Genomic DNA, 13,965 nt, shown 5'->3' with positions numbered 1-13,965 from the left:
CTCACCCCTGTAATCCCAGCACTTTGGGAGGCCAAGGCGGGTGAATCACCTGAGGTCGGGAGTTCGAGACCAGCCTGACCAACATGGAGAAACCCCGTCTCTACTAAAAATACAAAATTAGTCAGGCATGGTGGCACATGCCTGTGATCCCAGCTACTCGGGAGGCTAAGGCAGGAGAATCACTTGAACCTGGGAGGTGGAGGTTGCGGTGAGCCAAGATCACATCATTGCACTCCAGCCTGGGCAACAAGAGTGAAACTCTATCTCAAAAAAAATTTTTTTATATTAATATAAAAATAGGGACAGAGTCTCGCTACGTTGTCCATTCTGGTTTTGAACTCCTGGGCTCAAACAATCCTCCTGCCTTGGTCTCTCAAAGTGCTGGGATTACAGGCATGAGCCACTGCACCTGGCCAATACTACAATTTTTTGTTTGTTTGTTTTAGACAAGATCTTGCTCTGTCACCCAGGCTGGAGTGCAATGATGCGATCTCAGCTCATTGCAGCCTCCACCTCCTGGGTTCAAGCAATTCTCGTGCCTCAGCCTCCTACGTAGCTGAAATAACAGGCATGTGCCACCACACCCAGCTAACTTTTTTGTATTGTCAGTAGAGATTAAGTTTCGCCATGTTGGCCAGGCTGGTCTTGAACTCCTGGCCTCAAGTGATCTGCCTGCCTCAGCCTCCCAAAGTTCTTGGATTACAGGCATGAGCCACCATGCCCAGCTCTAACATTCTATTTGTTTATTCATCCATTGATGGACACTTGCATTGCCTCCACTTTTTGGCTATTGTGACTAATGCCTTGATGAACATGAGTATATAAATATCTTTTCAAATTCCTGCTTTCAATTCTTTTGTGTATTTACCCAGAAGTGGAATTGTGGGGTCACATGGTCGTTCTATGTTTAATTTTTTGAGGAACCACCATACTGCATTCCACCATGGCAACTTCACATCATTAAAAGGCCATTTATCGGTGATTTAGATCAAGATATTGTGACATACAAATAGAACTTCAAATACCTTAAAGGATGTAGTGAAATTTCCAAAACAAAATTAATTGTACTTTAAAATTCTTTTTTTTTTTTGAGATGGAGACTTGCTCTGTCGCTGAGGCTGGAGTCCACTGGCACGATCTCTGCTCACTGCAACCTCCGCCTCCCAGATTCAAACAATTCTCCTGCCTCAGCCTCCTGAGTAGCTGGGACTACAGGTACATGCCACCATGCCTGGCTAATTTTTGTATTTTTAGTAGAGATGGGGTTTCACCATGTTTGTCAGGCTGGTCTCAAACTCCCGACCTCCTGATCCGCCTGCCTTGGTCTCCCAAAGTGCTGGGATTATGGTGTGAGCTACCGTGCCTGGCCTTAAAATTCTATATAGAACTTTTAGCAAGATAGCATGTACAATGAAGGATTAGTAAAAATGGTGCTTCAGTACTTTTTCTTGCTTCTCTTCAGAAATAAACCTTTAAAAAGATGTATATAGGTGGGCTAAAAGAAAAACAATTTTTTTCCCCTAAGATGGGGGAATTCAAAGTGTTAAGGGCGAGGCATGTTGGCTCACATCTGTAATCGCAGCACTTTGGGTGGCCAAAGTGGGAGGATCACTTGAGTCTAGGAGTTTAAGATCAATCTGGGCAATACGGCGAGATCCTGTCTCTCTGAAAAAGGAAACAAAAAAAGTGTTAAGGCAGTTAAAATGTTGTGTCCCTGACCACTCACCTTTTTCTCTAAATCCCAGACCTGAGCTGTATTTCTTAGGGCCAAAATGAACTGAAACATAAATTGCTTGGGCTCACCTGAGACCAGAGACACTCCTGAGTCTGGAGAACCAACCCAGGAGAGGGGGGCACAGCCATCTGACCTGAGTTATCATATAGTTCTTCTCATTGTCCTATTTTATTTTCTCTACAATATAAATCACTATTTTATTATTTTATTTTTTGAGACGGAGTCTTGCTCTGTCACCCAGTCTGAAGCGCACTGGCACCATCTTGGCTCACTGCAACCTTCGCCTCCCAAGCAAAGTGAGTCTTTCTGAGTTCAAGCGATTCTTCTGCCTCAGCCTCCCAAGGAGCTGGGATTACAGGTGTGGGCCACCATGCCCGGCCTACAAATCGCTATTTTAAATGATCCTGTTTTTTTTTTTTTTTTTTTAATGTTTTTCAGCTGTCTTCCTTCATCAGAACGTAAGCTCCATAAAAATCAAGACTGTGTTATTGGCCGGGCGCCGTGGCTCACGCCTGTAATCCCAGCACATTGGGAGGCCGAAGCAGGCAGATCGCTTTGAGCTCATGAGTTCGAGACCAGGCTGGGTAACATGGCAAAACCCCCTTCTCTTAAAACAAAGCAAAACAAAAACCAAAAATTAGCCGGACATGGTGCTATGTGCCTGTGGTCCCAGCTACTCGGGAGGCTGAGGTGGGAGGATCGCTTGAGGTGGGGAGACGGGGATTACAGTGAGCTGAGATCGCACCACTGCACTCCAGCCTGGGCGACAGAGTGAGACCTTGTCTGAAAATAAATAAATAAATAAAATGAAATATTTTAAACACTCAGAAAAGCTCCCACTATCCTTATTAACACATCCTAAGATTTTACCACATTGCTTCAAATTTTCTTTTTCTTTTTCTTTTTTTTTAAAGGATAGAGACAAAAATATATAGGAGATGGAGAGGTAGCTAATGTGGCAAGTTTCTGAAAATAGACAGTCTTTATTAACTCATAACACAAATGGTTCAGGTACATCTCTTATATAAACTCAAACTACAGATCCCAGGCAGCACTGCAATAATAGACACGTGGACTGTTCTTTTCTTCTCTGTAAACAGCCAATGAGAGGCAGAGTTTACAAAGGTCTAGGATGACATCTGCTGTATTGACTGTGGCCAGTCTTGAAGCTAGTTGTTGCTATTTGGAACGTGCTGCTGTAATTCAGATTTAAAGAGTTTCTTCCTGTTAATTAGAAGCTCACTGTGCCTCCTGTTTCCGAGGGAAGGAGGACTGATTAAGTCATCTAAATGGATGCAATACTGAATTACAGGTCAGAAGATATTGAAGATTACTACACATTACTGGGATGTGATGAACTATCTTCGGTAAGACAGTGGATAATGTTTTTATCACAACAGTATCTTTTTCACAATAGTATTTCAAGTTTTTATTTAAGGTTTTAACTTTGAATTTTTGGTCACATTGCCTACAAACCTAACCTTGTATTGTTTTAAAGCACTTTTGGCTCAGAGAAAGTTAAGAATTTAAATGTATGTTGGGTTTTTACTTGAATAGTGTCCTATGGGAATTTTATGGAAGCTTCTGATTAAATGTGTATATTCTGGCACATGGCCATTTGCTCTGTTTCACAATATAGTATATTAAAAATAAATATTTAAAATTTTATTGTAATTTCTGATGGCAGTGTTTCACAGTATACATAAGCTATACCTTTATTATGGTGACTCATAATTGAGGTGAAATGAAATTTCTTATAAAATTAGGAATTTAAATATATTTTATTAAAATGTGTACTCCTATGTGAGCAGTCGAAATATAAACCAAGAAGCGTCCTTTTATATTAATATTTCAAATTGTGTGACAGAAATTGCTTCTTGAAAGGGTGGCTTCTGAAACAAAATGTGTGGAAACTCTGTAGCTGTTCACTGGATCTGTAAGAAAACAAAATTTTTAACGTTCCCAATAAACAATTATAAAGGTTGTAGAGGTTTTTAAAATTATGGAAAAATAATTTATAATTCCCTCTCCCAAGGATAACACTATTGATATTTTGGCATATTAATCTCCAGTCTTCTTTCTATGTATATTCTTTAAAGACATGTTTGGGAGGATATTATATGTACTTGTTGATTCCTGCTTTTTACCCATTTATATTATAACAAGGACTTTTCCATGCTATTAAACTTCCCTTGTACACTTCTTAGTGGTTGCAAAATATTTTATTTTACTGTGTTACCACAGCTGAATTATTCTCTTATTGTTAAATATTTTATTTATTTCAAATTTTTCAATATTTCAAATAATGTTGAGATTAATATAAAATATACTCATTATTAAATTATACATTATTAAATCATGTTATTAGGATATATTTATGTTTTATAATTAATATATTTTATTTTATTTATTTTTATTAAAATCTAAGTAGTAAAATTAACATTTTAAAGCAAAATATTTTTATATTTATTGTGTTTCATAAAGGCATAGTTCATTAATAAAATGTACTTAGTTTTGTTTTAAGAATAGAATGCATTATTGGATACAAAGGATTAAAATCTCTATTTTTGCCATGCTGAGGAAGTTATCTTAGACACGTTGAAATTAAAAAACTGCCCCGCCCCCATAATAGCTTATAATGATCTTTCAGTTGCATAGTTCTTCTCAAGAATGTGTTACCCTTGTTTATGTTGGTGGTGATTTGCTTATAGCAATTGAGAAAGCTTATTACCATTTTTACCATGTGTTTCACAGTTGAAATTATACTATTATCAAACGATTTTTGAAGGAATACTTTAAAATCAAAGGAATATAATTTAACTTGATAAGGCTCACGATTTGGATTTAAAAAAATACATGCTAGCCTATAAAGTAAGGGTCATTATATCTCCATTATCTTGTGACCTATTTAGTCAGTCTTTTTTTTTTTTTTTTTTTTTTTTTAATTTTACTTTAAGTTCTGGGATACATGTGCAGAATGTGCAGGTTTGTTACACAGGTATACATGTGCCATGGTGGTTTGCTGCACCTATCAACCCATCATCTAGGTTTTAAGCCTCACATACATTAGGTATTTGTCCTAATACTGTCCTTTCCCTTGCCCCCCACCCCCCGACAGGCCCTGGTGTGTGATGTTCCCCTCCCTGTGTCCATGTGTTCTCATTGTGCAACTCCCACTTATGAGACAGAACATGTGGTGTTTGGTTTTCTGTTCCTGTGTTAGTTTGCTGAGAATGATGGTTTCCAGCTTCATCCATGTCCCTGCAAAGGACATGAACTCATTCTTTTTTATGGCTGCATAGTCAGTCTTTTGAAGTTTTGCTATTGTCTTTTCAGTCTACATAGAAGGGGGATTCATTCTGGACAGCCTAACAGAAAATAATCTCATTGTTAATGTGTAATATTCAAAATATGGTTACCAGGTGGAGTCATGCTTCCTTGTCTTAATTTTCCTTTTACTGGATGTATTTTACTAGTCTGTCAATAGCATATCATATTTAGATAACAATTATTTATTTTTAACCAAATGTTTGTCATAATATTGTCACTTCTTTGTATATATATATCATTTTTTCTCTCTTTTTTTTTTTTTAGACGGAGTCTCGCTCTGTTGCCAGGCTGGAGTGCAGTGGCATAATCTCAGGTCTCTGCAACCTCCACCTCCTGGGTTCAAGCGATTCTCCTGCCTCAGCCTCCTGAGTAGCTGGGACTATAGGCACGTGCCACCATGCCTAGCTAATTTTCATATTTTTAGTAGAGACGGGGTTTCACTGTGTTGGCCAGCATGGTCTCAATCTCTTGACCTCCTAATCTGCCTACCTTGGCCTCCTAAAGTGCTGGGATTACAGGCGTGAGCCTCCGCGCCTGGCTTTTCTCTTCTTTTTATAGGTATGCTTCTCATTAAAAAAATATTTTTATGACACCTTTTACTAATATGACATTTCCTTTACTTGATTTATATTGGATAAATTGCCTTTATTTCAGGTATTCCTTCATTTGATGCTCTAAAATTAACCAGAACTCATCATGCCCAAAAGCATTTTAGCTGTTATAATTTCAAAACAATTTGATATTTTAATTTTACTTATCACAATTGAATTGAGACACCCATGTAATACTTTTGCTTCGGTATATAGTTCTTACAATTTCAAGTTTGTGCTGGAAATTGATTGAAGTTATATATTCGATTTTCCTGCTTCAGCCTTCTGAGTAGCAGGGATTATAGGTGCATGCCACCACACCCAGCTAATTTTTGTATTTTTGTACAGATGAGCTTTCACCGTGTTGTCCAGGCTGGTCTCAAACTCCTGACCTCAAGTGATCTGCCCACCTTGGCCTCCCAAAGTGTTGGGATTACAGGTGTGAGCCACCGTGCCCAGCCTCTACACCTCAGTTTTCTAATCTGTAAATGGGAGTAAATAGTACCCACCTCATAGAGTTGTGGGGATTAAATAATATATGATATATAAAGTACTTTGAGCAGTGCCTGGTGCAGAGTGCTAAGTTGTTGTGGTTGTGGTTGTGGCTGTTGTTTTGGCCCCCACAGTGTTACTGTGCACTTGGAACTTAGTACACTTATCCTATTTGCATTATTTTAAAGATGTTTTATTTTGCAGTAATTTTTGACTTACAGAAAAGTTGTAAAAATAGTACACAGAGTTCCTATATACCCTTAACCCAGCTTCCCTTTATGTTAGCATCATACCTAATGAAAGTACAATGATCAAAATCAGAAATTAAAAAAAAATTGTAGCTCTGAGGCATTTTATTATAAAAACTTCATACTCATACACATAAACTAAAATGAACTTAAAATTCATCATACATTTACTTCATTTTTTAGCTTGACCTTCTAGTAAATCTCTAGCTTCACTGATTTTTGACTGCTATGATTTAAGAGTATAATTTATTGCAGGGCGCGGTGGCTCACGCCTGTAATCCCAGCACTTTGGGAGGCCGAGACGGGCGGATCACGAGGTCAGGAGATCGAGACCATCCTGGCTAATGCAGTGAAACCCTGTCTCTACTAAAAATACAAAAAAATTAGCCGGGCGTGGTAGCGGGCGCCTGTAGTCCCAACTACTCGGGAGGCTGAGGCAGGAGAATGGTGTGAACCCGGAAGGCGGAGCTTGCAGTGAGCCGAGATTGCGCCACTGTACTCCAGCCTGGGTGACATTGCAAGACTCTGTCTCAAAAAAAAAAAAAAAAAAAGAGTATAATTTATTAATGAGCATCTCTTATTTTCCCTTTATTGGCAGTAGGGCTTACCCTTGGTATTAATGCTCCTTCTTGTTTTGTCATTTTGGGTTCAAACTCACCTCAGTAATAGCCACCACTGAAGGCAGATTTTGGTAGACTTTGAAAAACTTGTTTTTCTTGAGGCTCCATGTGCTCCATGACTTGCAAAACATAACGGCCTGCAAATCCTGCAGCAGCAATGGTTGGTCCAGCTGCTACCATTGTACTGACCATGGTTCTGACTGGGCTTCCCTGCCTCTACCGAGAGCATGGATCATCCCAGCCCAGAGGTCACGGCCAACAACTGCACATCTTTGCCAGAGAGTGACGCAGCCGCTGACCACAAGCACAAACCACCAAAAAATCAGAAAATTAACATTGCTACAATTAACCCTACCACGGTCCAGCAAACATTTTTTTGTAAAGGACCAGATAGAGTCAGGACTAGAATAAGGCAAGTAGGGTGTGTAGGATGCAAAATTTAAGGAGGCACTAACATTTAGGGTTGTACACATACAGAAATTTGAGAGAGAGAGAGAGAGAGAGAGAGAGAGAAAGACAGAGGTAGAGGGAGAGGGAGAGGGAGAGGGAGAGAGAGAGAGGATATTTCCTTAAACCTAGGTGTCCTGCTTGCCTCACCTGGTGCTGATCCTGAGATAGCAAATATTTTAGGCTTTGCAGGCTTTACAGTCTCTGTCCTAACTGCTCAGCTCTGCCAGTGGAGAAAACAGCCATAGACGATATGTAAGTGAATGATCTTGGCTGTCTTCCAATAAAGCTTTAATTAAAAAACAGTTAGCAGCAGGCCAGAGTCAGTTAATCCCTGGTCTAAATTGTAAGTCTTATCTAATTTCATCAGTTTTCCTACTAATGCCCTTTTTCTGTTCTGGGATCCAAGCCAGGATCCCTTATTACGCTTTGTTGTCTTGTTCCCTTAGTGACCTCCAATCTGATGCTTTCTTCTACCTTCTTTGTCTTTCATGACCTGGACACTTTGAAGAATACTGGTCAGTTATTTTGTAGAATGTCCCTTAATTTGACTTTGTTTGATATTTTCTCATGATTAGATTAAGGTTGTGCATTTTTGGAAAGAACTCCTCAGAAGTGATGTTGTGCCTTTCTTAGTATCTCATGTGGGGGTGCATGATATGGATGTGCCTTACTGACCTTGAGCACTTCGTTAAGGTGATATCTGTCAGGTGTTTTCTGCTAGGTTTTTCCAGGTAGGGTTGTTATTTTTCCTTTTGTAATTAACAAATATCTTGGGGAAGATACTTCGAGACTGTACTGTTTCTCCTCAAACTTTTACTCACTAAGTTTAGCATCCTTTGGTGGATCTTGCCTGTAACAATTACTACCATGGTGTTTGCCTAATGGTGACTTTCTTTTTCTCATTAATGTTACATTTATTAGTATTCTACAGTAAGGAAATTCTTCAGTAAGGAAAAGCTATCCCTTCTCCCACATTTATTTGTTTATTCGGCTTAGTTTTTATCACTATCAATTAATAGCTACTGTATTTTAAGTGTTATAACCCAAATATTACCATTATTTATTTTGTGTCTCAAATTGTTTCTATTCCTCATGTCTTAATTAATTATCATTTGATTAGAATGATGTAGGAGGATCTCTCATTCATTTAAGAGATATTGCTAGTATCTGGAATTTTGTGGGAAAAATCTAGTTTTAAACCGAGTGAATTAAAATAATATATATCAATTAAATCAGTATTAAAAAGGTGAGACATGGTGCTAGTGTATAAAGAACCTGGTATCCAATTGAGGAGCCAAAGCTAATACACAGGAAACAATTTGAGAACAATTAAGTATTGTGCTGTGTACTGTTCTATAAGTGCAGCAGAAATTAAAGAAAGTCTATCTGAATAGATTTCAGAAAGAGATGGGGTTTGAAATGGCTTTCCTAGATGGCCATAATTTTAATGCACTGTGGGAGAGACAGGGCATTTGTATGGCTAGGAAATCTTGGAGAAGATTCATCCAAGTGGGAATTGGATTGGTCTCCACAGCACACTGGAGTATTTCCTTATTTAGACAAAAATACTTTGCTGCAGAATATGGAAAAGATAAGTTTCTAAGTTTTAAATTTAAGTTCTAAAATTAATATATGTTCAATGAGGAAATGTGGAATACAAAGAAAGCACAAATAAAAATGTTAACCTACGTGTTTAACATTTTGGAGTATGATTTATACAGGTTAATTATCTGTGCATATATGCTATATCTGTATATGTATATAAATAAGTAAATGCATATGTGTGTATGTATGTATGTATGTATTTTTGAGATGGATTCTTACCCTGTGGTTCAGGCTGGAGTGCAATGGTGCGATCTCAGCTCACTGCAACCTCCACCTCCCGGGTTCAAGCAATCCTCCTATCTCAGCCTCCCAAGTAGCTGGGACTACAGGCATGTGCTACCATGCCCAGCTAATTTTTTGTATCTTTAGTAGAGATGAGGTTTCACCATGTTGGTCAGGGTGGTCTCGAATTCCTGACCTCATGATCCGCCCACCTTGACCTCCCAAAGTGTTGTGATTACAGGCGTGAGCCACCACGCCTGGCCTTTGTGTATGTATTTATATGAGTATTTTTGTATGTATTTGGAATCAGACTACATGGGTTCAGTTCCTAGATGTGCTACTTATTAGCTGTGTGACCTTGGGAAAATTCCTTAATTTTTCTATGTCTTGACTTCCTAATCTGCAAAATGAGAATAATGATAGTATTAACCTCATACAGTTGTGGGAATTAAATGAAACACTCTATGTAAAGTGCTTAGAAAAGTGCCTGCCATATATTAAGTTTCAATATTTTTTGAGACAGTCTTGCTCTGTCACTCAGGCTGGAGTGCAGTGGCGCGATCTCAGCTCACTGCAACCTCCGCCTCCTAGGATCAAGCGATTCTTGTGTCTCAGCCTCCCAAGTAGCTGGGACTACAGGCCATGCCAGGCTATTTTTTTATTTTTAGTAGAGACAGGGTTTTGTCATTTGGCAATTGACCAGGCTGGTCTTGAACTCCTGACCTCAGGTGATCTGCCCACCTCAGCATCCCAAAGTGCTGGATTACAGGTGTGAGCCACTGCACCCAGGTCAATAAATTTAAAATAATAATAATTATCATTATTATATACATATATGTTACATAATCCCTTTTGAGATAAGACATGGATTTAAATTGCACATAATAGTTATATATTATATGCAGTATAACATAATATATTGCACGTAATATCTTACCTTTTCTCATAGAAATATTTAAATTTTCTCAGGTTGTTAAAAATCTTTTATGACAAGATAATTTTTTAAATGACTGAAGTATTCTAACTTACAGTTACATTACAATCAACTCTAACAAATTTCCTATTATTGGACATATAGATTGTAAGAATTAAAGAAAGAGGAGAGAAACACGAAGGGCGGCTCGACAGTCAACAGGGACAGGTTTATTTATTTATTTTTATTTTTTATTTTTTTGAGATGGAGTCTCGCTCTGTCCCCCAGGCTCGAGTGCAGTGGTGCAATCTCGGCTCACTGCAAGCTCCGCCTCCCAGGTTCACGCCATTCTCCTGCCTCAGCCTCCCGAGTAGCTGGGACTACAGGCGCCCGCCATCTCGCCCGGCTAATTTTTTGTATTTTTAGTAGAGACAGGGTTTCACTGTGTTAGCCAGGATGGTCTCAATCTCCTGACCTCGTGATCCACCCGCCTTGGCCTCCCAAAGTGCTGGGATTACAGGCGTGAGCCACTGCGCCTGGGCCTGACAGGTTTATTTTGAATAAATCTGAGAGGGGCGGCTGGCTGAGTTAGGTTAGAGACGCACTCCCTTACAGACTAAGAGTTTTTAAGGATTCAGGGTGGGAGAGTTTATCAGAGGCTTGGACTGCTTCTCTGTCTCTTTGTTGTGCTTACCTGGGAGGGAGAGTTGTGTGTCTGTTTCCATACATCTTTCTGCAGCTGCAGGCATACCCCTCCAGTCTGCTTTTTGCTTCCCTATCTTGGTACACCTGAAGGGAAAGGAATGTGCTTATTAAGGCCCACTGTTTTACTGGGGTCTATTGTATGAGGGTGAAGTTTGGCAGCTACTCCAGAGACTTTCCCCCACCTCCCTCTGTGCCTGAGCTGTCTTATTTATGTTTTACTGTCTGCTCTTTCTGGCTGCTTGCAGTTCAAAGAGAAGTGATTTCCTTGAAATGCATGAGGCTAGAAAGGGAGCTGGAATTTAAAGTGGCGGTGTTTGTCTGAGTTAATGGTGCTCCTGCTCTATCATAGGTTTTTGTTTAAAATTTTTATTTTATTCTTGGACCTTCTTACAGCTATTCTTTTCTTACCTCTGATTATCTCCTTAGACAAATTTGTAAAATTGGAATTGTTGAATCAAAGGCTAGGAAATAAATTAAAGGCTCTTCATATACGTGTGTGTATCTATATACAGAGAGATAGAAAATAGAATATTTAACACTTTAAAATTTAAAAACAAGTCTAATTCTCAGTTTTATTTGTTAGATAAGCAGGTTATGGTGACTGATGGTTAAAGACAGCACCCAGAAGGAGGAAACACATAGTTAATTACAGTTCTTAACAGGAAGTCATCTTTTCCTATTATTCGAAGGTGTTCTCAGAAGTTTAACAAAGAAAATAATAGAGTTATTAGTCTGGGTTTTATACATATGCCTATCTAATGCAGCCTGACTTTGACTGTAAAAGTGAAGACATTTCTTATGAGAGTTGGCTAAGGATGACATGGAGCTGATCTACATATACCGAGATAAATACACACATATATCTATATATATATAGACACACACATATATACACACACACATACAAACATACATGTCTCAATTTTTTTCAAGAAAGTCTATACCTATTTACGTCCCCACCAGGAGAGCATGAATGTTCATTTCTTTGCACTCTCAGTAACACTGGTCATTACCATCCTTTGGATATTTTGATTTATTTGATTACGAGTAAAGTTGAACATTTTTTGTATGTTTACAGGACAACAGGGTAGGCAGTTTTGCAGACTACTGGACTTGGGTCAGGAAGGCAGGATTTGGTGGACCTTGACATGGAGGGCGTCAGCTCCAACGGACTGTACTTGGCAGTGGGCACATGGAGTAGGGAGACCAGAAGATAAATACAATGTGTTCAAGATAAACTAACCCACTTTACCAGTTTACATAAAGCCAGCTCTGTGGGAGCTTTGTAATAAGCTTTATGATAGTAAAGCTATGAAAAATAATATAAGAAAGAAAAAGACTTTCTTAATTTTTTAAAATATGAATTTGTTAAAACCTAGAAAATATAAAGAAGAAAATAACAATCATGCATGTAAACAAACTGAGAATCAACCATTTTGACACATTTGCTTCCATGTACTAAATACTGGAATTTTTTTTTTTTGAGATGGAGTTCCACTCTTGTTGCCCAGGCTGGAGTGCAATGGCATGATCTCGGCTCACTGCACCCTCTGCCTCCTGGGTTCAAGCAATTCTCCAACCTCAGCCTTCTGAGTAGCTGAGATTACAGGCGGCTGTTACCATGCCCGGCTAATTTTTATATTTTAGTGGAGATAAGATTTCACCATGTTGGTCAGGCTGGTCTCTAACTCCTGACCTCAGGTGATCCACCCACCTTGGCCTCCCAAAGTGCTGGGATTACAGGCATGAGCCACTGTGCCCAGCCCAGAATTTTTTTTTTTTTTTTTTTTTTTTTGAGACAGAGCCCTGCTCTGTCACCCAGACTAGAGTGCAGTGTCAAAATCTCGGCTCACTGCAATCTCCACCTCCTGGGCTCAAGGAATTCTCCTACCCCAGCCTCCCGAGTAGCTGGGATTACAGGCTCATGCCACCATGCCCAGCTAATTTTTGTATTTTTAGTAGAGACAGAGTTTCACCATGTTGGCCAGGCTGGTTTTGAACTCCTGACCTCAAGTGGTCCACCCACCTCAGCCTCCCAAAGTGCAGGGATTATAGGCGTGAGCCACTGCACCCAGCCCAGAATGTTTTCTAGTGGGATAGAAATTAAAAAATAAAACAGCAGCAACAATAAAACCCCAAAACTTTCTACCTTTGATATATAGGTATAATTTTATCTATTTATATTATTTAAAAGCCCTAAGATATATATACATATGCATATATAAAAATACATTAAAAGTGCATCTTTAGGCCAGGTGTGGTGACTCATGCCTGTAATCCCAGCACTTTGGGAAGCCAAGGCAGGCGGATTGCTTGGGCCCAGGAGTGGACAACATGGTAAAACCCCATCTCTACAAAACATACAAAATCAGCTGGGTGTGGTTGCCCATGTCTGTAGTCCCAGCTTTTTGGGAGACTGAGGTGGGAAGATTGCCTGAGCTCCAGGAGGTGGAGGTTGCAGTGAACCAAAATGGCACCACTGCACTCAGCCTGGGTGACAGAACAGATGCTGAGCAAAAAAAAAAAAAAAAAAAAAAGAAATGTCTTCAAAGGATATAGCGTGTTCTTCTGGGTATATTCCTTGAATGAGGAATATAAAAGGATTTTGACTTTTCTTTTTTTTCTGTAGTGATAGAATGTTTTCTTTTTTTTCTCTTTTTGGGGCAGTGCAGCTCTGCCGCCAGGCACCGGAGTGCAGTGGCGGGATCTGGCTCACGCCACCAAGCTCCGCCCTCCCCGGGTTCAGCCATTCTCCTGCCTCCAGCCTCCCGAGTAGCTGGGACTACGAAGCCATGCACAAGCGCCCAGCTAGTTTTGTATTTTTAGTAGAGGCGGGGGTTTCACGTGTTAGCCAGGATGGTCTGATCTCCTGACCTCATTGATCCATGCGTCTCGGCCTCCCAAAGTGCTGGGATTACAGGCAGGCAGCATGCGGCCATTTCAGAATGTTTTCAAAGAGAGTTTGTAGTATTTATATAAATGACTTACTAATTTAAAAATGCTTACTACTACACTCTATAGAATATTTAATAATTTAAAATTTAAAAACAAGTCT

The 13,965-nt window shown here is 39.4% G+C and overlaps 1 protein-coding gene across 1 annotated transcript in view; it reads left to right on the top strand.

Moving 5' to 3' along the window:
- Positions 1-2,847: 2,847 nt before the first annotated feature.
- Positions 2,848-13,965, top strand: part of DNAJC12 (DnaJ heat shock protein family (Hsp40) member C12) — a 43,284-nt gene continuing 32,166 nt past the window's right edge. Inside the window, exon 1 of the mRNA XM_003903879.5 lies at positions 2,848-3,102. Coding sequence (XP_003903928.1) covers positions 3,025-3,102 — 78 coding nt within the window. The 5' untranslated portion in view covers positions 2,848-3,024. The remainder of the gene's footprint in view (positions 3,103-13,965) is intronic.

This window comes from Papio anubis, chromosome 11, assembly GCF_008728515.1.
Source record: "Papio anubis isolate 15944 chromosome 11, Panubis1.0, whole genome shotgun sequence".
NCBI classification, from domain to species: domain Eukaryota; kingdom Metazoa; phylum Chordata; class Mammalia; order Primates; family Cercopithecidae; genus Papio; species Papio anubis.
The sequence above is the reverse complement of the archived record's forward strand: the minus strand, read 5'-3'. Positions and strand labels throughout refer to the sequence as shown.